At 41.6% G+C, this 26694-nt stretch overlaps 1 protein-coding gene across 2 annotated transcripts in view; it reads left to right on the forward strand.

The window, feature by feature from the left end:
- The window catches only part of inpp5a (inositol polyphosphate-5-phosphatase A), a 744031-nt gene that overhangs the window by 628811 nt on the left and 88526 nt on the right, over nt 1-26694 (forward strand). For both annotated transcript variants that reach the window (XM_085994739.1, XM_085994738.1), the window contains exons 10-11: nt 16324-16419; nt 16511-16585. In XM_085994739.1, coding sequence (XP_085850865.1) covers nt 16324-16419; nt 16511-16585 — 171 coding nt within the window. The remainder of the gene's footprint in view (nt 1-16323; nt 16420-16510; nt 16586-26694) is intronic.

The raw sequence follows: 26694 nt of genomic DNA on the forward strand, positions 1-26694 counted from the left end.
AGCTATTCTTCAAGCAGTACTTCTACTGATGCATCAACAAATGAAGGAGGCTGGTGGATGCCTCTGCTCTATGGTGAGAGTGATCAAACTGTTATCCCTCCAAAATGCCTTTAAAACCTTTCAGCAGCAATGGCTAACCTGTGTCACAGACAAGAGCTGCCAACGCCTGACATATTACAGAAGGTTTGGCGGGGTCAGATGTGCAAACTCCATTGGTGCTCTTGGTGCCTGCTCGATCGCTAACTCTAGAAGATATTTTCTTTGGCTCTATTTGTCTGCTTTGTACCATTGGCAAGAAGAACCAGTGCCGTCATTTCAAGCTCCCTCATGCTGTTTGTAACCGCTATAAATGCTGAAAATTGTCCATTGCATAAAATTTTCAAATGTCGTAACCTTCAACTCCATGGATCCTATGAATGCTTATTTGTTCAGTCCAGCTCCTTAATGCATACTGGCCCTGTAGAAATTGCATACAGTTTAATTGAGTATTGCCCTCAAAATTCTTATAGCTTGAGACAATATCCTTGATACTTGACACAGTATGTGGTTTTGATTTTATCCCTGCACTAAACTTTCAACACCTCTGTATTAGGTACCATAATGTGAAAATTAGATTTCACACTATTAACCATCATAAAAGTATCAAAAATGTTTTGACTGGAATAATTTATGTGGAATGGAATGATGTTTGGAAAGGATATAAGGAATTTTCGGTGTATGTGTGTAGATACTTCTACATTCATGCAACCACTTTTGTACTGTATTTATATTACATTTTGTGACATCTGAAAGATCAAGCAGTGCAGACAAATTTGCTGCACGCATCAAAGTACGGAACATTCAAAATGCCCTTTGTGACTTGACAAACTGTGCTTTATAGCCATTGCATCTTTTTCCCTGCTGTTTGCTGCTGCTTGGTTGCGATTCAGCACTCCTTTGGCTCATAGCTCCCTCAGCAGCAATTCTACTGCCACCAGATCCCCCCCTGCAGCTGCAGGCAGTGTTGATCATGGGCATCCCAACGAGCCTACTAATGAATGTGCTAGATTTGGAGAAGGAAGAGCAATTCCTGCGGAGGGAGGAGAAGCAGGTACGATGGTGTGGTAGTTGCCTGGCACCCTCCCTCAGGTGGCACAGGAACCATGTCATATGACCCAGGCACACCTTCTAGGGCATGTTGGAAGGTACCTCCCTTTGCTGATTCAGCAGGGAAGCAGTCTCTGAGTTGTGCCAGCTACTGCACTATGACCTTCAGAGGACATCCAGCCCTGCCTGTTTTGGTTAAAGTCACCATCCCATTTAATGTTTGTACTACTAGCTCATTTCAAGTTACCACTGTTGACATTTGCCAGATTATTCAGACATTCCTAGACTGATACATCAAGCAGATCACTGCAGCCTTATTTACCAAGGGCAACACTTTTGCCACTTTCACAGTGGAAAGAAGGGAAAAAATGGAGAGGATCCAGCACTTCTACCAGATGATCAATGATGCTCTGCACTTTTGAGAACGCAGCCACCTGGTAGAAGCATTAGGCCTTCCTCCAAGACCACCTGTGCCTACATTGGTTAAATGTAATCATTACAATTCACACATGCCATGGGATTATTATTTGGTATCCTGATAACAATATGAAAGATAAAGTCCTCATTCATCTCTCCTGCCATGGCCCAGTTGCTGTCTGCTCCTTGTGGGCAATGAGGAATCTGTGCGGGGACAGCCGTTGGCCGCTACTGAGTGTGAAGCCTGCCATCAAGATACTCTTAAGCTGAGCCCTTAGACTCTGTAGACTAGAAGTAAGAGTATCCTATAAATTGGTGCCCAAGGTCTCAATAGCATACTGTTGGCAAGCAAAAGTGCATGAGCACTTGGACCCTCTAACCTTGGGGGGCTTCACCACAGGATGCTATGGAGTTGCTCCTCACTCCATGATTCTCTACAAGTTCCCAGAACTCTTGCATGCCTACACAGATGTCTGGGGAAAGTAGCAATTTTGGGGGCAAAGAGAAATCCTCCAAATATATCCAGTGTATAAGCAGAGGGAGGAGAGCCAAGTATTAGCAGGGAGTATGTTCTCTTCTCTTCCATACATAAGAACATAAGAAATAGGAGCAGGAGTAGGCCATTCGGCCCTTCAAGCCAGCTCCGCCATTCAATGAGATCATGGCTGATCTTCTGCCTCAACTCCATTCACCGGCCCTATCGCCATATCCCTCGATGCCTTTACTAGTAAGAAATCTATCGACTTCTGTTTTGAATATACCCAATGACTGAGCCTCCACAGCCCTCTGGGTAGAGAATTCTAAAGATTCACCACCCTCTGTGTGAAGAAATTTCTTCTCATCTCAGTCCTGAATGGCCTACCCTTTATCCTGAGGCTGTGGCCGCTGGTTCTCGACTCCCCGGCCAAGGGAAACATTCTCCCAGCATCCACCCTATCAAGCCCTGTAATAATTTTGTATGCTTCAATGAGATCCCCTCTCATTCTTCTGTATTCAAGAGACTACAGGCCTAGTTTACTCAATCTCTTCTCATACGACAGTCCCGCCATCCCAGGAATCAATCTCGTGAACCTCCGTTGCACTCCCTCTATGGCAAGTATATCCTTCCTTAGGTAAGGAGACCAAAATTGTACACAGTACTCCAGGTGCGGTCTCACCAAGGCCCTATATAATTGGAGTAAGACTTCTTTGCTCCTGTACTCAAATCCTCTTGTAATGAAGGCCAGCATACCATTTGCCTTCCTAATGGTTTGCTGCACATTCACTTTCAGTGACTCATGTATAAGGACACCCAGGTCCCTTTGAGCATCTGCATTCCCCAATCTTTCCCCATTTAGGAAATACTCTGCCTTTCTGTTTCTTCTACCAAAGTGGATAACTTCACATTTATACACGTTATATTCCATCTGCCATGTTCTCGCCCACTCACTGAGCCTGTCGTGATCCCCTTGAAGCCTCTTCACATCCTCTTCACAACTGACACTGACACTTAGCTTTGTATCATCAGCAAATTTGGAAATGTTACAGGGAGCTCTAAAGATTCTCTAAGGACTGCAGAAAGAGCTTCTGCTGATTAATGAATGTAGTTTGGTATGTAGCCCCTGTAAGTTACGAATCCTTGGGGACTGCAGTAGCTACCTGTCTGACCCTCACCCTTCTTCCTTTTTCTGCTCATCTGCTGACACCGCCACTTACTCTACTTCACTGGTGCTCAGTGCTCCCTCCTGACTCCTCCTTTCTAATTCCCCTGAAGTAAATGTATCTGGGTTGATGCTTGCAATGCTTTACAGGTTTTTTTGGGATGGGGCTGCTTCCTGCTCCTCGGTAGTGCCAGCTTCCTCATCTTGGAGACCCCTACACAAAAAAGAAAGTGGACATGTGTTAACATGGGGTGTGACTGTCCAGGACCACTGCGGTGCCACAGCAGAAAGAAAGAAAGACTTGCATTTATACAGCGCCTTTCACGTCCACTGGACGTCTCAAAGTGCTTTACAGCCAATGAAGTACTTTTGAAGTGGAGTCACTGTTGTAATGTAGGAAACGTGGCAGCCAATTTGCGCACAGCATGGTCCCACAAACAGCAATGTGATAATGACCAGGTAATCTGTTTTTGTTATGTTGGTTGAGGGATAAATATTGGCCAGGACACCGGGAATAACTCCCCTGCTCTTCTTCAAAATAGTGCCATGGGATCTTTTACGTCCACCTGAGAGTTTAACGTCTCATCCGAAAGACGGCATCTCCGACAGCGCAGCATTCCCTCAGCACTGCACTGGAGTGTCAGCCTAGATTTTTGTGCTGAAGTCCCTGCAGTGAGATTGAAACCACAACCTTCTGACTCAGAGGCGAGGGTGCTACCCACTGAACCACAGCTGACACAGAAGGGTAGAAGTGACTGCCTGTTCATCATAAATTCAGTGTTAGCTGTTAGCGAGAAGTCAAAGTTGAAGTGAGCCCTTATCCTGTTAACCTGTCACAAAGCCACCAAGCTCTTCCTCACCCACTCCATCAATGACCTTCATGCCAAATATTTGGAGGGCCTGCTTCTTGTAACAGCTGAGGTGTTGCAGGTTGACTGGTTCTCCATCTGTGAGGGTTCTCTGCTGATGTTTTATGCAACTTTCTCCCTTAAAGGGAACAAAAGCGATCCTTTGAGCTGTAGGAGGTGACATGAGGGGCACCTATTACATATGTAGCATTAAAAGAATAGATCATTTATATTAACTGCATTTATTTATTGCCTATGTTGGGATTATACTGCACCAAATTGAGATCCCTCAGTTAAAACACTGGAGAGATGATACTTGAAATGTTCAGAGTTATCCTGTAAGACATGAGTTTGTAGCTTCATGGAAACTACTAGAAATATCATAAGGCAAGATGCATGGGGGAAAATATTTTTGAGTTGTCAGAGTGACTGGATAAAGACTAATAGCTTCTCAGCACGTGCTGTGAATTGAGCAGCCTCCATAACTGGCGGCTCCGATGGTCCAGTACACCAGCACAGATATTGCTTGCTTTATTTCATGAGAGAGAATTAACATGAATCCTCTGTCATTTATGATCCAGATCAGCAAATTTTATATTACTAGCCATTTCATCAAGATACAAAAGGGATAATAATGAGCAAAGTAATAAACAGTTTGGATTCAATCCTAACAAATTTAAGAAAATTACACATGGGAATGGTAGTTTTGTCACAGTTAAGAAAATCTGTATGTAGATTGTAAAAGTTGTGCGTCTGGCATATCTGTCACATCTCAAAGCGCCACACATGCACCTGATTGGCTCAAATATTATATTCATAAAACAGCCATATTTTTCTGCTCTTTCCCTCAGAACATGTGGCATACTCTATTTTTGGCCAACAGATTGGATCTGTGAGCTGCATTTATGCCTTTTCCATAGATTATGATGATTTCCATTTGTTAACCTTACTGGAAGATGAATACTGTTGCTTTCAAGGAGCTCCAAAGGTGCATAATTGCATACGAGTTTCCTTCAATTGTCTTCTTATAACACCTTGACAAATTGGCTTTCTAACTGTCTGCTTCCTAACATCTGTTAATTTCTACCCTTCCAAAAGGGATTAACATGGATGAAAATTCCATTAACATTTTCTGCCACAATTATACCACTTTCAGAGAATTTTAGCCCCAGCCAATAACCCATGGTGGATTAGAAACATTTTATTCAAAGTCATGTCACATGAAATTTATTGCATGTTATTTTATGTCACAATTTGAACTGTTTCTCCTTCTCTAGCTATTACAATAATACCTGTGTATTCAGGTACATTGCAAAAAAATGGAACTAGCAAAAATAGCCCGTCAATAATGAATTTGACAGGAGATTCAAATTGGTGTCCTTTTTATGACATTGAAGCTAAATATTACCAGTATTCCATGAAACATGATATTGGACCTTTGTGTGGTCTCATGAATTTTAAGCTTCATCCTACTGTAAAGAGATATTCAAGATGGCAGCCAGTCAGATCCAGAGGGAGCCCCTCTCGTGGCATGATGAGAGGTATCAAAGTGTTTTTCACACTTATATTAATCTTTCTCAAAAGAATTTGTAAAAGAATTAAAACTTTTTTCTTTTAAAATTTCAAATAAATAATATTACTCTATCCTGTAAATAGCAAATTCCTGTTAAGAGCAAGCAGGACTTCCCAAAATAACATTTGCCTCTATCTTGCTTGTATCATCATTAATATGCTCTTATCCTTCTTGCTTCTATAAGCCGTGACCTAAAAAGCCAGGAAAGTAAATAAAATATATCAAAGCAAGCTTTATTGAACAGCCAAGATACACAGGGGAAAAAAATGGCAAGATTGCCTGAGGCCATTGCAGTGCTTTATAACTTTCTCTAAACAGGATTTGAGTACTATAACAACAAACAGGAGGAAAGCCACACTTGGAACAAAGTCTCCTTCAAGGCACTTTGATCTTATCAGACTGTGTTAAATGACGCAGTGTGCATCGACAGTGATCACTCTATAATAGTAGGCATCTCCTAGTTTTTAATTTATAAAGTGATGGCGACAGATCAGTTTTGATTGCATTTTGCTGAAAGGGATTTCTTGCTATTTTAGGTGAACGTCAAATTGGATTCATTAAATTATCCTGTTATCAGTTAATATCAGAAGTAACAAAGTAACCTGGCATTCTGACTGTTTGGTTGCCAGTCTCTGTTTAGATAAACGAATTAACTCACATATATCCATTCTGTATGCAGATTATTTTACCCCTTACTGTACAAATTTAGTAATAGTTAGTCCTGCCGAAAGTAACTTTTTAATTTCTCCTCTCCTATAATTGAACATGTGTTGTATCTGCATAGTGGAAGCTTGGTGTTTGGGGAGGGGTGTACTTACAGCATTAAACACCTATATCCTTGATGCTACTAAAGTGTTTTCACACACCATCTACTTCTCTAATAAATAGAAAACTACATAAGTGGAAAAATACATACATGAAATTGAAAGTGAAAGATGACATCTGGTGGGAGGGCGAAGGGACATTGATGGTAAGGCTGTCTGTCAGGTAACATTGTATTGTACTATTTCCATGTTGATTGGGAGTTCCATATCACATTGTAGGGCAAGAACAGCTTAGTTTCCTGTCAGTAAGGAACATGAAATCAAGTACTTCCCCTGCCCTCCAGCCACCACCCCAACGAACATTTGAATGAAAAAAAAAATAAAGAAAATTAATATTGAAAATTAATTGTTACTTGGACGTTTAATATGAGCAACATATGTATCAACATTTTTCATTTGACTAGCATTGTCATGGTTACCCTTCATAAACAGCATCCTGGGAGTTAATTGGAGACTTGGGTCAGTTTACATTACACTGCACAGCCTATAATGATTTCAAATGTTAGATAGCTCCAGTCACCAGGAATACATTACTCACATTCTCCAGTTAAATTTCTGATTTACCTTTAGGTTGTACCAAAATACTGCATGTTTACAGGTGCAGATTTACTCTGTGGGGGAGATCAGTAGCTGAACACTGCAGCCACCCTCACATTAGCAGAATAATTAATTGGATCAGACATAAAGAATTGACTTCAATTGACCTTTATTCACTGATCTCCTTTGAAAGTGTACAAAAGGCACAGCCACGTGGATACTAATGGTGTCACTATGCTCTCCGGAGGTGGTCTGCATTCCCGCCGAAAGAGCAAGCTAATAAAGGCTTGACTGGACCTCGTGATTGGCCAAGCCAATCACAGTCATATTCTATTAAGTCAGTGTGTAGAAAACATCTTTTCAAGAACAGTTTTTTTTAACTGTAAAAGAAATAATTGCTGTTTCCTAATGTGCAAACTTTCTAGTTTTTTTAAATGGCAATGCAGCATGAGACAAAGGCATTTCACACAGTCCTCAGCCAATAGTTTAACACATTCGTGCAATGACCTGATTTCTGCAGTCAGTATGCTCCCTCCTGTCTGGCTTGAGGGCAGTGAATGTATTTCATTTATTGTTTTTAGTTAAAGAATGGATGTCTTATGTACATCGTCCTTGTCCATCGAAGGGAAAGGTAACTCTTGTATTTCAGATTCTTTTGGATAAGACATCTGTCTTTCAGATGAGACGTTAAACCAAGGCTCCGTCTGCCCTCTTAGATGGACATAAAAGATCCCAATGCACTTTTCCAAGAAGAGCAGGTGATTTCCCCCAGTGTCTGGGCCAATAGTTGTCCTTCAACCCATATCATTAAAACTGCTTAAGCGATCATTTATCTCGTTGCTGTTTGTGGGACCTTGCTGTGTGCAAATTGGTTGCTGTATTTCCGACATTACAACAGCGACTGCACTTCAAAAGTACTTTATTGGCCTCGAAGCACTCTCCCTTGAAGACCTCCTAAGGTTGTGGAAGGTGCTATATAAATGCAAGTTCTTTCATTAAGCTAAATACAGCCATGTAAAGAGCTCAAAAAGGAGTTTCCATTGTCATTGATATTTACTGTTTTCAGAAAGTTAAATAAATGACATGTTCCCAAATCTCATTTACTGGATTTTATTGAAGTTGCAGTGACCATGTAATATATTTTCAATTGTTTTCTTTACTCACTACCTTTTTTACTTAATGATAAAAAATTTTAACAATGTGCTACAGAAGAAATCATAGCTAAAGGCTAAACGTAGCACATTTTTAAACTAAGCAAACAAAGTTTGGACTGTTTTCAAGTTCTATCAGAATGTTAAATAGGCTTTTACCTTTTTGATGTTATGATTAATACATGATCGGTTCGGAAGACTAACATCCTACAGCTTTTCCAGCAGCATATCACTTATTTCCATTCTTTTCATTGGAATTTTTGACACTTCCAATTCCTCCCTGCCACTAACCTTGCTACTGGAAAGATTCATTGGAGGTTAATTAAATCTATCATCAAAACAACGAGAAGCCAATGAGGCATATAATCACTGAAATAGTAAATTAAATGATGCAATTGTTTTCCCTTCCATCATTCAGCGGGAGGGCAGGGGCTGTGTTATCAATGCAGCTGACTGTATTGTTTCACAACTGGCGATGGGAGCTTCCAGCCCCCAGAGAATCTGGATGCATGTGGTCATAAACCAGGTTTTAATTTGCACAAACAGAGGAGATTAAACTGTATCAGCTCCAGGGTCCTACAAAGCTTCATTATGTGGAAAGATGACACTGTTAAAGAATAAAAGAGAGGTTATTCCCAGCTGGAATTAACAGCACCGCCTATTTGAGATGTAAATTAATACAAACAGGGTAACTGAGTGGAACAGAAAAGCCAGGACTTTGATCTAATTTGCCAAAGCACTGAGCATAATTAAAACATACGCAGAATGAATGCAGTTATCTTGCATTTTTAATAGGCCGTAGCATCATTAATGTAATTAATAATAACATGTTTAAAAGTAGTTGCTGCTGTCAGTGTGAGCATGTGTCTGAATAGCAGCAACTGGCAGCTGTGGGTTTCAGCTGGCATGGTTTGACATGGAGAGACAGTGGTACCAGTAGCACTCGTCACTGATCGGGGAGCCTGGCGCTAGATGCTGCCACACCTGCCATTCATCACAGAGTCGACACTGATGATGATTGATGGGGGTTTGGAAGCTCGGAGCTTTTCTTGCCAGGGACTGGCTGTGACTCTTGCAGAGTCACCAGCTGTGCCTTGTTGCCAGGCTTTTTGGAGATGAGGCTCATTTCTCTGGAGCTTTATCTTAATCAGCCTGTCATATTCTCAAAATTAATTAAGACTTTGTAAAAGGAGTCACTGAGCCAGCTCTATTTTAAATGTTCATCATGATAAAAAAAAAAGCCAGGAAAGACATCTTAAGAATAAAACATGGTATTGTAGATGAAAGTGCTGGTTAGGATAGCACACTGCAAAGATCACTTTCCTTTCTGATGGGTTACAAGTACCAATTATGAAAAGCCGATTTTCGTTTTTTTTTAATATAAACCCTATTATGTCCCTGAACTGAGATGTGACCACACGGCCTGGCACTTTAACACTGCATTACTAACTGTGCAGTCCTATTATCGTGAGCAGATCATGTGATTAAATCCATCAAAAATAGCAAAAGAGAAGTGTTGCAGATATGTTATGCAATGTAGTGAGAGTATTCTGGCAGTCTGTTACCTTTTCTACTGCTGGCTTGCTGGTTATTTGATTGATATTTTGGAATTCTCTTTTTCCTTTTTTTTAAGACCAAAGGAAATATCTTTTCTGAAAACACAAAGCAGCAAAATAAATACTGGACCACATATTCCCAAAGTTATTATATCCAGTTAATATATTTTTGCCCAGAGGTGAAAGAGATAAAATTAGTCAAGACTTCAAACAGTTCAATCTTTGTCCAGAAAACGGGTATTAATTATAGTATGATGTCAGTCTATTTTTGGTCAAGTACAGCTTAGTGCTGTGCTAATTGATCCTTTTTAAAGAATAATGGTTATTCAAAAGTCCTATGTTGTGCTAATTGATTCTTCTGACAATAACTGCAGTTCTGTGGAAATACATGACCCCAGTTTGGTTTGCTTATCCTTCTCAGATTTATCTCTGACAAGATTTGTTTTTAGTTTTACCTTTTAAAAATAATTACTGGAATCTTTTTATTTCTTCTAGAATCTCAGAATGTGCTTCTCTCAGGTTTTCTGCACGTTGGTTTAACTAACATCTGTTTCCAGATGAAATCAGGCGGGCTCTGGCTGTATCCATCCTCGTAGCCCTCTTCTTATCCCACACCATTGTTCCCAATTTCATGCTATCAGAGAGGCCGCATGTTTTCCTCAGCCAAGTTGTCAGAGGCATAAAAGCCGAGGAGCAGGGTCACATTTAGAGGGATGGGCATGAAAAATTGGTAAAATGTATCGGAAGCCCACCCACTGGATGGTTGCTTAGAGCAGCTCAGATTTAAATTCATTTCTGGGTGCATGCAGCCAATCTTAAACTGTCAGCATTCTAATAGCTGACGGAACAGTATTTCTTTTAAGAGTGTTGGATCAAAATATGTAACAAAATAAAAGTGCCCTAGCGCTTGAATGAACTTGTGTTGTTCACCATACTCCGTTTTCTTTTCAAATCTCAAATTTTAATGCAGTTGTGACCCAAATTCAGTCCGTTACAAGTAAACTACTGATACGATAATTTGGAGTTTATGAAATTGAACTGATGTTACTGCGCCTTTCAGCAAAGTTTAAAAAAAATAACTTTTGGAGATCTTTATTCCACTTCCCAGAATCCCACATTTGCAAGTTTAAAAAAAAATCCTAATTATTGGAAGCAGAGCCACCCCAAAACAAAGCCCTACATGGTTAAATCTATCCCACTGCTGAATATCCAGATTCATGCATTGCTGAAAACTAAAGCAAGTGTTCTAGCCATCATTAGAATTTTTTCTGAGGCAAAATTGGAGGAACTGCTCTCCTGAAGAAATGGAGAGCTTTATCCTTCACTTCATGGACGTGTCATGCATTTTGTATGTTAAACAGTCTCATGGACATCTGTCATGATTGGTTTTAATCTGCTAGCTAAAAGTCTGGATTTAATCTTGCATTACACCTCTTTGTACTGCAGTCAGTAAGTGACAGTACTGCCATGAAACAATGACTGTACTCATTCCATCCAATATGCCATGTGGTAGACCCTTTTTCTGGACCAGTTCTTTAGAAAAGAATACAAGACAATGAAGCATCTGGTGGGCTTTTCCTGTTTCTAAGTTTTTTTGTTAGTAATTCTACTCACCCAGGCCGCACATTTCTCCCTTGATGCTACTCACCGAGACAGGGTGTGTCAACCTAGTGGTGAGAGGTCAACAGGCCAAAGTGATGAATTTTTATGCTGCTGTTTCTTGTGTTTCTGCTCAGTCACAATTTTCTGCTTGCTGTGCTCATGTTGAAAGGAATCACAGTGAGCAATTTGTCCTTCTGAGCAGGGAATTGGATGGCAGATGAGTTAAAAAGTGGAAATCACATTGAGCAGAAGAATACACAAATGTCTTCCTGTGGAGAAACAGAATACTGCTGTCAGGGCTTAACACAAGAAGTACATTGGAGATTTGTGGTCCTCAGTCATACAGGATTGACAATTGAATTTAATAGCACTTTTTAAATATTGAAAGGGAACAGCACTTCAACAGAAGCAGAATGGTTTTGGAGATGTGTTCCAGATGTTCAGCTGAGAAAAACAGCACGGTATCAATATCTCAACTATACAAAGTCATTCATTCATTCAAATTACTGCGCCTTTATAATGTGGACCAGTAGAAATCTTATAGTTAATATCTTGTTTAAGTGTTTTTTGCTGAAACAATTTTGTAATGACACCCAGACTAGGTTGCAGTGAGTTTCCAGAGAGGTGATGCGGTCTGTGATCTATCTGTCTGTGCGGCCAGCCATTTGCCTTTGAGCTCATGTGGGTTTTTAAGTTTTCAAGTGGTCATTCTTCAACCTCTCTGCATTTCAATGCCTCCTTGAATGTTCTTGATTCCTTGATTAAACATATTATTCTAGAAATAAATTAAGTCACTAGTATGGCTCCACGCACTGTTCATTTTTCTGGTTAATGTGGAGCCCTCATTGATCTCATAAAGGCTGTAGATTCACTGCTGTTCATAGGTATTACACATTTTAATGATGGAAACAGATGTTTTTGCTGGAGGAGTTCTCCCTTCACCTGTCCTGTAACAATTACTGTATCATTAAACCCGGAGTGTAGTTATTTCAAAATTACTTCTTTATTCAGAAATGTTGTTTTAACAAATCCATCAACAAATCTTGTGAGTCATTTTTCAGAGCAGTATTATTACACTTTCTAAACTAAATTATGCAGCTTTAAAAATTTAAGTTGATCTACATACATCTGTCTCTTGAATTTGGGAATATGCTAACAGTATAACAATAACTCAATGTAATTTTTATATATAGGAAAAAAACACAAGTTGGCATCTTATGTGTTGCTTTTGTATATTTTCCGAGATGTCCATGTTTATACCGGTAAAGATGGAACACGCTTGTTCTATTAGCCCTTTCAGAAAATCACTCCCGAAAGAAATGAGTATATAAACACCCTGCGCAATTACCAGCTACAATCTCTCTTAATACGAAAACCGTAAAAACACTTGATAAAACCAATGATGCAGGGAGGAACCCCAGTTGTGATTAAGTCAGCGACTAACACTAAAATCTTTTGTAGGTCTGATTTCTGATGTATAATCCAGTATTTGAAAGGCAGCTAATGTAGATCAGGAGAAGGAGAACAGCCTCTAAATGGAAATGAAGCTACCCTGAGATAATTTTTGAATTTAGTTACTTCAGAAGGCATGAGAGGAATGGATTATTTATTTTGATCAGCAGTGTAGCAGATTTTGGTTAATCAGAGAAGCGTTAAATCGGTTTGATACTGAGGCAGTCCAGGTTCTCAGGAGATGCTTTAAAATCATGACTTTGTTGAATTGTGCCCGCTTGGAGGTTGGTACAATGACTTTTGACAGTGACAGTAACTCTGCCTTGTCCTTTGCAGTCCTTTTTACCCATTCACTTAGGAAAGCAGCTTAAGCGCACTTAAGCGCATTAGCATTTGGATGCTTGGACCATATTGACCCTTGATTGGAAAGTTTAAATGACTGAAAGATGGACCGATTTGTTAGGGCTTTAGAAAGCTAGAGGTTTCTGCTTTGGTTTGTTCTGATACTTGTTCTGATGTGGTGCAGCATTTAAAGGCGACCAGGCTGATTTGTGACATACGAGTCTAAAGGGCTCTTTGGTTTGATGTGATTAACTAATCTGTGCTTTGAATTTAAAACTCTGAGCCAGTTGTGTTCAGTATGGGAACCGGCTCTTCTGTGGATTATGTCATTCAAACACAGATGGTAAACTGTTCCCTGATCAAAAGGGGGGGGAAAGGGCAGAGAAAAATGATTTAGTTTGAGTGTTCAGTGGTGCGTGGCTGGGATAATTTTTACATACTAAGATTTTGAAAAACATTGTACAGCATTGATTAGATATTGATGTATTTTAATGGCTTCAGCACACACTGGTTGTATTTGATTTTTGTTCATATTTTAGTGGTTTATCAACTTGACAGTGCAATGAACAAGTTGCCTAGCAGCAATTTAGGTGACAGGAAATTGTTCATTTTTCATCCCTGCTGCTTGGCCATAATTGAGCCAGTGTTGGTAACCATTAGTATTTACTGTACTCTATTATTACTGTACTGTATGTAGCCTTTGGTATAACTGATTCCTATTGGCTCATCCTGAATGAAGCTTCCTCTTATGTACTGGATGTATCAATAACATTTTTTTGGATCTCGAAGAGTGTTATAGAAGGAATCCAGTGTGTTCTTGTACGACAAGGCATTTATTCACACCTGATGCATTGTTGTTCTGAAAAAATGGAAGTTTAATTTTTGTGATTAAAATGCTGAGTATTTATAGAACACAAAACAAACTACAGGAATCACAAGGGATGTACATGCCATCATCTAATGAAACAATGGATTTTCCATACAGTCCAAGTCTTCTCACATTATTGTTTCTCCAGAGAGGAGGCAGGAAACTAGATAACTCCAGCCACCCAGCAGTTTGGCACAGGCTTACAAAGCTGCAATGGTAGCCACAGCCTTCCCATAACAAGAGGACTATAAGTCCTCTGGGACTGCCAGAGTCTTTCCGTTTCCACCCAAATAAAACCTTGGTCATTGGATGGCAAGGTTTTCCCGCTCATCCTACTTTGTTTAGGCTGTGTTGAAGCTTCTTGCCATGAGAAATATGCTTTGAAAGTATTTCCTCTGAGCCTGGCAGGGCACCTAAAGACAGTGTCATTACAGATGGAATTTTAGCTATCGGTGTACAGTTCTTTTGTAGAATTTCAGCACTCGGCCACAAGGAAAGTGACCTATTGCAAACTTGTCACCAAGTGAGCTAACCTGTTGGTAGTAATAAACCCCATGGTTACAAATGATCAGTACCCTCAGACATTTGATTCGATTCCCTGTGTGCAGACCACAGACCTTGCAATAGTTCATGGTCCTTGAAATCATTTGGCTGTTCCAGCAGACTCCCACAATAACTCCAGGAAGTTTCTAGCAGAACGCTGCAAACTCTGTGGAGTTTCCTGTGACCTTGTTTAGAGGTCGAGCTTCCACCCACTCCTTACAAGACCACCAGCAGAGGGGGGAGGAGGATCAAAGGTGGAATGCCCTAAGCTAGGAGGTCTTGCTTACTCAGCCTCAAAAGGACGTAGGATAGATTTGGAGGCCAGTACGCTCAGTGAGATGAGACGTAATGGCCTCCTGATGGGTGGAATTGGGCCCCTCTGGGAGTCCAATGCCAGGCCGTGGCCTGAACCACAAAGATTGCAAGAGGGAGAAATTGTTCTTTTTTTTATGGGCCCCCTGATGTGGGCACAGAGGGGCCAGGATCCGCAGCTTCCTGGAGGGACCTGGCACTCCACATCCTCCAGCATTTCCATGGTCTTGGGTGGGAAGAAGGCATAGATGCACCCTGACATCATCAAAGGCCTGCTCCTGGAAGCCCCTCCCCCTGACCCACTAACTTTAGCAAGGTCAGCAGTGGTGTTCAGTGCCAGGCATAATCTCAATGTACCTGCTGGGATTGATGCTCTGAGTATAATCTGTGTCCATGTTTTTAGATCTGAATTTAATGTGTCCCTGCCATTTAATTCATTGCACCTGCGTCTAACCAAAAAGAAAAGTGATTAGTTAATTTGGCAATCTCACAGAGAAAGGACATAAGAGCATTCGGGAAATTAAGAAAATCATACAGGTGCACGAGTGAGTTCTTTATTTTCACATGTGTTAGACCTGCACAGGGAGTGCAAGATAGCAGGGTAGAAATTAGACCTTGTATGGGCACAATGAGAGTCAATTTCAGATGCAATGTCCAAAGGATGCCTGAAAGACCTCAGACCCAATATTGGGTTGGACTACTTTTCTGGTGTTCCTGGCAGCTGGCTAAAACAGGTATTCGGCCCCTCATTTACATATATAAGGGGCCTAGCTCCTGCTTTAGGCACACTGGCAGAAATTGCTTCAGGACTCTTAAGCGGCTGCTAACAAAAGGTATGTTTTTTTTTAAAAACAACTTTTAAGAATTGTTCCCGTGGAGCCACAAGGAGCAGGAGTTCTCCCACAATTCTGCAGTATACTGATCGCCCCTCCCCATACGCTGCTCTACCCCTCCTCCCGGGACATAACTAATTGCTGCTGCTGGCAAGGCAAGTGACCCGAAATTTGCCGTTTACAAATGGGCAAGTTACCCGTGGAGGCGGTACAGGCCAGCAGCTCGCCGAGGTAATGTTAATGACACATTAGTGGGCCTCGCGCCTCATAGTTGGGGCGTGCGCTACTTGTGTAGCGCCGATTATGGGCCCAGACGAATTTCTTCCCCATTGTGTGCAAGTACAGCTACTTGTCTCTTTGCACAATACAACAGAGGAAGTCCCAAAGCACATTAAATTATTCATATTCTGGCTCACCAAACTGATGTAAAATGTTCTTAACCCTTTTTGACTTTGTTGGATGATTTTAATTGAAACGTTTCCAGCTGAATGAATAAATGTATTTTTGCCACTGATCTTAAACTTGAGAATTCTAAATGTAACTGTTGCTTGTATAGTTTGCTTTAAGAAAGAGATCAGTTGGCAGCTTAGTAAAAATAAAAGCCAATGAGGTCAATGGTGAAACGTTTTATTGCACTACTTTTGGTCACTGCAAGATTGAAAATGTGCCAAGAAGTCCAAATAACCTGCGTATTCATTTGTTGCACCTCCTTTACCATGACTTGTTTCACTTTTTTTAGACGCTCTGTGCATCAGCAACAATGCAAACTATCCGAGCGGCAGACACCAATCAAATAAACAAGTTAATTTTCCGTGAATCAAAGAACGATCGGAAGGTATGGCTTATACGCAATGGAAACATTTGTTGTGTGCCTTTGTCTGTATGATGTGGGAATTGAATTTCAATGTTTTTCATCTTTACTCAAGGTGGTGCTTCAACTAGAAAAGAAGCTTTTTGATTACTTTAACCAAGATGTATTTCGGCAAAACAATGGGGTTGAGGTGAGTATTTGATTTGCCTCCTACAATGTGTATTGCAGCATTGTTCATTCCAGAAATGCCCATCAAGTCTCCATACTTGTAAGCAGTAAAACGTGGCTAGTGTTAGAGTGCTGAAATTTTATTGGCCCATTGTATTCTCCCCGACTAAATCTGCCTATCCAAAATATCAGCACTGTGACGATTTATGAATGTTATGTTTGTTGTTACAGAACTTTTGATAATCCAGCACAATGTTACACAATGAAGTGACTTAATGCAGCGTGTTTGTTGAGTACATTTTTTACTACAAGTAATGCGTCTCTCCCGATTTTCCTTTCCATTGACTTCAAATGAAAATTGGGAGAGGTGTATAATGGGCGGCTGAATCGATATCGCCCATTTTACACTATCGCCCAAACGCAAAATTATCCCCAAGGAGTTCACTGAAACTTGAGCTCAGAAAAACAATGTATTCAGGAGAAACAGGCCTATACACGAGCTATTAAAATATCATCTTGGATTAATCTTCTCTTTTAGGATATTATTCTAAAGTCATTGGGGGGAAAATTCAGTTGGTTAGCGCCTCCTGTTTGCGCCTCCAGGGGCACTAACGGGGTGCTAGGAAATTAGCGCCTGAGCGCGGCAATTTTAGCGCCGCTCGCAAAATTGACCAGTCGTTTTGCAGCGGCGCTAAACACTACCACCACAATCTCCTGCGCCCACAGATCATGACGTCAATCAAGCGTGCAATGCCCCGGTAGCGCCCCAGACCGGATATTGAGTCGCACCCCCTGCCTTAGCGCCTGTCGCTAGGAGTGACAGGTAGAGGGGAATGTTTTCAAGTCGGGAAGGGGCTGGGGGAGCGCTATTTAAAGGCAGGCACTTCCTGCCTTTTCTTGCATTTTTTGGGTTTTAACGCTGTCCTAAGGAATTTTGGCCCTCAGCACCACTTTTGAGGTTCCTAAGTGCCGAGCTCTTTCTGTGGGCCTATCCATTAGTGCTTCCAACACAATTGCTTTTGCGGTCTCTCTGGGTCGAGATTCAAGGATGCTCTGAGCAGGGAGTGGCTGGCCAGCAAGATGGCCCCTCCCCTTTAAGAACTAGACGACGCCAGTTTGTCTGGCTTCCATGGTAATTGGCATCGCCTGAGCTTCGGTGGCGTTCTGAGGTAGCGCCTCACTCCCTGACGTTTGCGCCTTAAGAGAGGTGTGTAGCACCTCATTTAGCGCTCAAATCACCTCCAGGGCCGATAGGGGCGAATTTTGCAGTCGGAGGCGATAATTAGCACTGGGTGCTAAACTTTGCGCCCGGCCGATATTAGCGCCCCAAAATGGGCGATACCAAATTTTTCCCCCATTGCTCTTTATTAACACTGCTCTTCTTTCCTCCTGTGAACCTGTTGGGTGATTGAAGTTCGGGATTTCCACTCACCACTTTGAAACGCCACTCTCTCCACTCCAAATCCCATGTTCAATTAGAATATTCGGGGCAGGCTCCCGCGTCTATAGTGGCACAACAGAGGCATCAGGCCCCCCTGAGGAGGTGGGGCTTGGAACGCTGCTCTAACACTCTGAGAGGGGTTACCCAAGGCTCAAATAGAAAAGTGCGCATTCAATTTTTTAAATTCCCCTCAGTGAACAGAGGACCAACTTTGGGATCATTTAAGTGTGACTGTTTTGTTTCTCTGCTGGGTGCAAAACTGAAGTGTTCTCTGTTACTTTGGAGACTATTGGAGTCAGTGCTTGGCTATGAGAGGCATTTTGTCAGGTAATTGACCTCACTGTTATAAGAACATAAGAAATAGGAGCAGGAGTAGGCCATTCGGCCCTTCGAGGCTGCTCCACCATTCAGTAAGATCATGATTGATCTTCTACCTCAACTCCACCTTCCCGCACTATCCCCATATCCCTTGGTTCCCTTAGTATCCAAAAATACTCAACGGCTGAGCATCCACAGCCTTCTGGTGTAGAGAATTCCAAAGATTCACAGCCCTTTGAGTGAAGAAATTTCCCCTCATCTCAGTCTTAAATGGCTGAGATCACATTATTCTCCAAAAAGCAGTATTCAATTCCCCCTCCTCTTTCCTTCATTGCCATTTATTCTCCTTCCCTCTCCTCCACCCTTCCCTAGTCCCACTTCTACCTGAGTCCCAGCACTGATGGACTGGACAGGATCTCTCTGCCTTCAATGTAACTTCTACTATTAATGGAAGTGGTCAGGATCACTGTGTACTATTGGTGGGAATTCCTGTTCTCGCGAGAATTCCCACCTACAGTGCACAGTGGAAGGAATCACTTCCATTAGTGTTCGGAGGAGTGCTGAGGAGAGATGGACCTTGTCCATGGTGCTTTTTGATTGTCAACATGAAATGCTGACAGTTGGTTTGTATGCTTGGTTGGAGTACTGGAGGGCTACCAGTACCATTCCACAGCATGGGAGCCATAAAAAAGTATGTTGATAAATAGTGCTTTTGTATGATTTCTGTTTTAAATCCATAAAGGATGCGTATTATATTAGTAAGGAGACTTGTACCTTTGGGGCATAAAGTTCTAGTTTGTTAAGAATGTTTCTGTGGGAAAGAGAATGGTTAAGCGGCCTAACAGCTGTTTTGCAATGGGCAGTTGCATTCATATCGAATCAGAGTTGATCCAAACTGAATGTGATAGTTCAGCATTTACACTCACCTCTGCCCTGAAGCAATTCACATGCCAGATGACATCAAACATCGGCCCCTAACTCATGCACTGAGGGTTTCCTCAGGGGCAGCAAGTAGCAGAGATTCGAAGGTGACTGTTTACATGAGTCTGAATCTAATCAAAGTGAATCCCAGCTGGCTTTAACCCAGCATCAGGAGGTGGGAGTTTTTATCTGAACAAAGATCTGAGTAAATAAGTCTGCACCATTTTCAGTGGAGGTTAGAATGTGAAACATTTCCAAATTGAGAACAAATACAAATTGCACTGTTGTATAAATGGGGTTAAAGTGCATGAGTGTCTGCTCTTTCAATCAGTAAAAATTTCCCTGCAGTGATTAAATCACGGATACATTAGGGGGAACCGCAGAACGCCCGATTTATTCCATGAATGAGAAAGACCTGCTTGAGCAATTTTTCACTTGCGGAATAAACCGAATTTAAAACATTCTGTTGTTCCTATGCTGGCTAATATTTTTATATGTTTAGGATTTGTTTTCTGAAATAAAACAATTTAAACAATGTTAACTATTCTTTTCATTTTAGGTATTTCCCCAGTCACATCAAAATTCCTCAAAGGGGTTCCTCTGCTAGTTTAGTGGCTAAATGCACCGCGCTGTGTTACACTGAACCATAAATACCTGGAAGGTTTCCATTTAATCCCTGGTCTCGGCAGAGAGCCTCAGTCTCTCTGGACCAGGGAGGGCAAACATTTGGCCAGGGTTCTAGATTGTGACTGCTGCTGGAAAGTCCATCTGATATTGGACAAGAATAGGGATTAGGTTCAGCAGTGATGTCCCCCATGGACTCTAACAACCCTTGTTGTCTGGGCTTATACATGAAGAATGGTAGCTTGGGTGAGGCACTAAAGGGCCACTGAAAGCAGTGGAAATGTACCCAGCACGAGCATGGGCCTTAAGGAGAGGAAGAGTAACCCTACTGCAGAGAAAAGTAGGGGAAACTAATTCCTTAAGTGATGATTAAGTGTGTCATTAATAGGGCCTGAGACATCGTTGGTGAATTAGGAAGCTAGTATGCCAATTCTGCTCCGTGACCTGAGACAACTGTTAAAAATGTAACTTTTTGCCTGTCTAATCTTGAATACTGACAGGTAAAAAAGTGTGTCATCGCACTTTAAACCATCAGCCGGTTGTAATTCTGATACCACTCCTACAGTACAGTGTGACAGATTAACAGCAGTGGTGGGGAAGCGAGAACTTACAATTGAGATATTATCATACATTTGTGTGATGTTTTTCACAACAAACGTGTGACTATGTGAGTTTAATTACACCCAGAATAACAAAACTTTTGTTACTTCTAAAGAATGGCGACCAGTCTACTGCTCGAATGTTGTCATGTCGATCTACCATGTGACTACTAAAGTAACCTTATTGTTTAGTTTAATAACTGTGAATAAAGCTTGGGATTATCATAAATGAGGCTAACCATTCAATTCTTGCTTGTGATGATGTTTTGGAGTTTGACTCTCAAATTCTTATTACATGTTGGGCCAGTTTCTGAGGCACTGTGCCACACAGCAACTGCATCACGCATGCAGGGGAATCACTGCATCTCCTTCCTACTGGGCTGCAGTTCTGCGGTCTACCGCATTTTTTTTGCGCGACAGTGTATGAATGACCCATTTCATACCTTGGCCTCACTAAGGTCCTAACTTTATTGTATAACTGTTTAAATGAACACCTAGCACAATTCTGTGGGATTTTGTGCTTCAGTGCCCATTTGGAATGGGAGCAACATAGGTTGCCCAAAATTAAATTAAACAGGGAGCCAGAGCCAATGCTCTCACTCATGTCTTCTCCTCGAAATGAGCCCTCGAAGGAGACCAGGCTTTGTTCAATCTTTTTGTTGTTGCTGTGTTTATAGTATATTTTTAGTACTGTGTTTTTTTTAAGTTATTAGACATTTTTTCCATTTTTCTGAAATGGCAAATATTTTGCTGAGATACTTTTTTGAGGTTCTTTGTTTTACTGTTTAAGGTAAGTTTGTTGTTAAAGTGCCTGAAACGATGGCCCGTAATTTCCGATAGGAGGCTTCCTGCGTGCGGATGCTTCCTATCGGGAAAAAATCTATGCACTTACCTGAGGGCTCCCAAGGTCTGGCCATTTCTGATCCTGGGCCTCTCCATGACGAAATGCACAGGGCCCACGTATCCCAGGGGCACATGCGGTTTGCCAGCACCCCTGGGATCACGTGGGCCAGGCGAGCCAATGAAAGAAGGGAATCTCCCTTCATACTTTTGACAGATAGACCTGAATGGGGATCTCTGAGGAAAGACACTAAAACATTAAATACATTTTTAAAAACCCATCATGTTTTTAAAATGAGTTAAAATTACATTAAATTAAATATTTTAAACAAAAATTTAATTTTTTGAAAAAAATAATTAGTTTTTTATGGGGCTAAAATTAAACTTACCTTTTTAAAAGTATTTTAAAATTATAAATGAGTGGGGAAATTTTTTTTTTTTTTTTAACTTTTTTAAACTCTTATGCTGGTAAAAGCAAGCCTTATGCCTGCTTTTACCAGGCATAAGATTTCTAAGGGTTTTCGGCGGGCGAAAGTTCTGTAGAAAGCGGAACTCTCAACCCACAGAAGCTCTTCTCCAGGGCAGGCATCCAATCTGTCAAGAGGATTCTTGACAGATCGGAAATGCCGGTTTTCAGCGCATGCGCTTCGCATGCCTGAAACCGGCATTTCCGATGTCCCTACGGGTGGGTACACAGCTTGTACACACCCATAGGCATCGGAAAATACGGGCCGATATTCTTGGTTGAGGTGGTACAAGATGAAAGAAGGCATGCCCAGGAGATCAGTAAGCACCAGACCATATTTACAAACCTTAACACTTTTAACTGCCTCAGCTTGCTTGGGGTTAGCAGGAAGCCAGTTGCAAAGTTTTGTCATCTGCAGCAAGGGGTCCTGCAGGCAACTTGCAACATAGGAACAGCACTTCTCTCATTGCTATCCCTGTGGTTAGTTCCCGGCTAGTACAGGAAACTCTTTGGTATCCGGCACCGACGGGACCGGGATGGTGCCGGTTGCTTAAAAATTCCGGATGACGGAGAGGGTTATTTACCGAGGCTATTTTTAACAAACAAAAATAAAAAAATCAAGAAATATGCAGTATACAGTAATTGGGTACTCACCTACAGAATCCCATAATGCAAGATGGGGGAGATAATTCACGATAAAGATGGAGAGTCACACAGAAAAATGGTGGATCGATAGAGACTACCGGCAGCGCGGGAGACACACAGAAAAATGGCGGATCGGAAGAGACTACCCGCAGCGCGGGAGAGTCAGACTCCTGTTATTGAGATGTTCGGACTTCCGACAGCGCCAAGAAGCCGAGTAGTGGCAGTTTGGAGAACTACCCTCACTGACTAACTCGGCCACCGCGGGAGACTCGGACTCAGCAACATTTCCGGTTATTGAGGTGTTGTATTCGGAGTATGAATTTTGCCGGTTAATAGAGAATTCCGGATATTTAAGTGCCGTTTAAATGAGAGTTTCCTGTACTGCAATATTAGCTAATGTGCTATTCACATATATATCAAACATGTGACTGATATGTCAGTCAGCATGAGCCGTACTTTCACCTCCTTTCACATTGAATAGCATGACACCGCTACCAAATGCGACTGCACTGCTGCATTTCCCGAAGTACAAGGTTCACAGATATACGAACATACAAATTAGGAGCAGGAGTTGGCCACTCAGCTCCTCGAGTGTAACATATCAAAGTTTGCAGATGATACAAAGATGGGAAGGAAAGTAGTGAGTGAGGAGGACATAAAAAACCTGCAAAGGGACATAGACAGGCTAAGTGAGTGGGCAGAGATTTGGCAGATGGAATACAATACTGGAAAGTGTGAGGTTATGCACTTTGGCAGGAAAAATCATAGAGCAATTTATTATCTTAATGGCAAGAAACTGGAAAGTACTGTAGTACAAAGGGATCTGTGGGTCCTGGTGCACGAAACTCAAAAGGTTAGTATGCAGGTGCAGCAAGTGATCAAGAAGGCCAATGGAATGTTGGCTTTTATTGCTAGGGGATAGAATATAAAAACAGGGAGGTATTGTTGCAGTTGTACAAGGTATTGGTGAGACCGCACCTGGAATACTGCATACAGTTTTGGTGTCCATACTTAAGAAAAGACATACTTGCTCTCGAGTCAGTACAAAGAAGGTTCACTCGGTTAATCCCAGGGATGAGGGGGTGGACATATGAGGAGAGGTTGAGTAGATTGGGACTCTACTCATTGGAGTTCAGAAGAATGAGAGGCGATCTTATTGAAACATATAAGATTGTGAAGGGGCTTGATCGGGTGGATGTGGTGAGGATGTTCCCAATGATGGGTGAAACTAGAACTAGGGGGCATAATCTTAGAATAAGGGGCTGCTCTTTCAAAACTGAGATGAGGAGAAACTTCTTCACTCAGAGGGTAGTAGGTCTGTGGAATTTGCTGCCCCAGAAAGCTGCGGAAGCTACATCATTAAATAAATTTAAAACAGAAATAGACAGTTTCTTAGAAGTAAAGGGAATTAGGGGTTACGGGGAGCGGGCAGGAAATTGGACATGAGTCTATGTTCGGAACGATCATGGCCCTGTGGGTAACGGAGCGGGCCCAGGGGCCATGTAGCCTGGTTCTGCTCCTACTTCTTGTGTTCTAATTATGTGTTAGATTTCAGGAGATGGTTCTATTCCTGTTCCTGGCTGGGGTGGAGATCACCTTTTACAGAAGGTAAGTACTGTAGAAAATATAGGGACAGTGATCTCCTGGACGAGTTTCGATCGCCTAGATGGGTCGGAGAGGAATTTCCCAAATTGGCCATTGGGTTTTTTATCTGGTTTTTCGCCTCTCCCAGGAGATCACATGGGTTCAGGAGGGATGTAGAGTGATAGTAGATTTGAGGTTAGGATCAGATCAGCCATGATCTTATTGAATGGTGGAGCAGGCTCGAGGGGCCGATTGGCCTACTCCTGCTCCTATTTCTTATGTTCTTAATATGTTACCCCTACACCATGAGCTTATATTTTCCGCAATAACCTTTGATGTGGCACCTTATCAAATGCCTTCTGGAAATCTAAGTAAAGTACATCCACCGGTTCCCCTTTATCCGCAGCACATGTTACTTCCTCAAAGAACGCCAATAAATTGGTTAAACATGATTTCCCTTTCACAAAACCATGTGGCTAACCTAATGCCCATCTTGGGTGTCAGTAAGTGGCCATGCTGTGTTACACTTGTTTGATGTGTGAAGCTCTTGGAAGGACTGAGTGGACAAGACTTTTAATTATAAGTGGCAAATAGAATGTTCTCCCTGCTAAAATATGGGTATTCATGAGATTCATTGAAAAAGCTGCAAGATTGAGAGAGAATTTGGCATGGCCAAGCAGTACATGTGGAATAGGTTGACAGGCAATACTTTGTGGCATGCTATCATGGGCAGTCAGGCAATTAGCATACTACAGGTGGCTACCTATGCCCACATCAGCACATCTTGGGCACCTGCTGAGAGGCCACCACGACTGGCATAGAAGAGATGATTAAGTTTGAAATTGGCCTCCTTCTGGAATGTTTGAAGCCTTGAACCCAGCCTGAAAAACTCCAGTGATAGAACATTTTATTACATTAAAGGTGTTATAGCAATGCAAGTTGTTGTTGTTGTGGGCCCCGCCTACACAGCTCCAATCATCAGAACACCAGTATCCAGCCAGCCTCCAGTTCGCTTGGGGTGGAGAATGTGGGAGCAGTGGGAATTCTGGCAGATGATGCCATCCCGTTGGCCCTGCCTGATTCAAAATTATCGCCTGCCACCACCCCCAGAGGAAAATCCTGTGGCCTGCTCTTTGGGAGTCCCTCCCCCAATATCCTCGCTTGCCCAGATTACTTCCCACGTTTGTCACATGCCCCAAGCAAATTTGGAGCAAATCGTATCATTCTTGAGGAATATTTACAATTTTCCAAAGTTTAAAATGATAATTTTATTCTTAAATACGAATGATTGTCATCACAGGTGCCTGTACTCGAGGGAGGAGAATGATGAGGATCTGTCCCATGACCCCATGACCCCCACCCCTAATTCCCTTCTGTGTGGCTTATGATCCCCTCTACTCCACATTCCAAATCCTGGAATTGGCCCTGAAATCCCTCAAGTTTGCACCTCTGCTTGTCATTGATCCTTTTGTATTGAAATTTTTATTCTCAGTAATTTCAAAATGCTAGAATTGTTAGTTTTTTTGTGTTATGTTTGACTATTGAGCTTGGAAAAGAATGCAGGGCCTTTCATTCAGTCAACAATAATATGATAGTGAAAGCCAGGCAGATTTAATAATCGCACATGCTAAGCTGAAAAATATGGATTAGGAGTAAAAATGGAGACACACTAATTAAATGATTTTATTCATTTAGGACAGTGTCATTGTATAAACCCGATGACAAAATTGGACAGCTCTTTTGAAGAGCCGGCACAGGCACGATGGGCAGAATGGCCGTCTTCTGTGCTGTATGATTCTACGACTCAAGGGGTGTCGTTTTCAGCTTCACGCCTGGACGGTAACCTGGCATTTTTCAGAGGGTTGAAAATCGGGCAGGTTCTACAAAGGGCGAGCAGGCGGGCAGTCTGCTCCATTGTGTTACCGCCCAGGTATTGAAGTTGAAAAATTACCCCCAATATTTTATATCTTTGCACTTTGAGCATATATATCAGGAAAACAACACCTGTTTGTGGTATAATAAATGGCTTTACCAAATTTATTTCGAGCTGCAGCACAATTTCAGAAGCAATAACTGCGCATATCATACAAGATATACCTTCTGTCAAAATTCAGTGATGTCCGTGCACATCCTACACAGGAATAACAATTCTCAGCAGCAGCATCAGTAGTGATTTCCTTTTCATTTGTTGTTATCTGGAACATAGAGGCATGTGTACATTTATTATTTAAAATAAATGGGTTTGCACCCAATTAAAGTAGCAAAGAGAGGAATTTGATTCAAGTGCATTAAATGTTCATACAATTACATCACTCTGGGTCATTTCTGAGCTATAATCGTTACTCAGGAAAGATGTGTTCTGCAACAGCAGTTGTACCTTAGCAGGTTTCTTCATCTGCCGGATCACACAGAAAGGGGTTGGATACAGTTCTCTTTGGGTGAAGTAGGAAATTGGATGGAGGCTAGATAACCAATTTATAAACTGATGTTCCCTACTGAATGATCCGTGATATGATGCTAAGTTACTATTTCAGAAAGGATTCAAACATCTTAATGCTATATTCTATTCACAGGTAAATTCATACACCCCCTAATTCAAAAGCAAATTATCAGTAAAGCGCAGTAGCCTGACTATGGCTAATCTTGTTGTTTGATGCAAGTTTGGTTAAGCAGCTTTTTTATTATTATTTGCC

Source organism: Somniosus microcephalus, chromosome 8 (assembly GCF_052327205.1).
Source record: "Somniosus microcephalus isolate GS21.2 chromosome 8, FLI_Smic_1.0, whole genome shotgun sequence".
Taxonomy (NCBI): domain Eukaryota; kingdom Metazoa; phylum Chordata; class Chondrichthyes; order Squaliformes; family Somniosidae; genus Somniosus; species Somniosus microcephalus.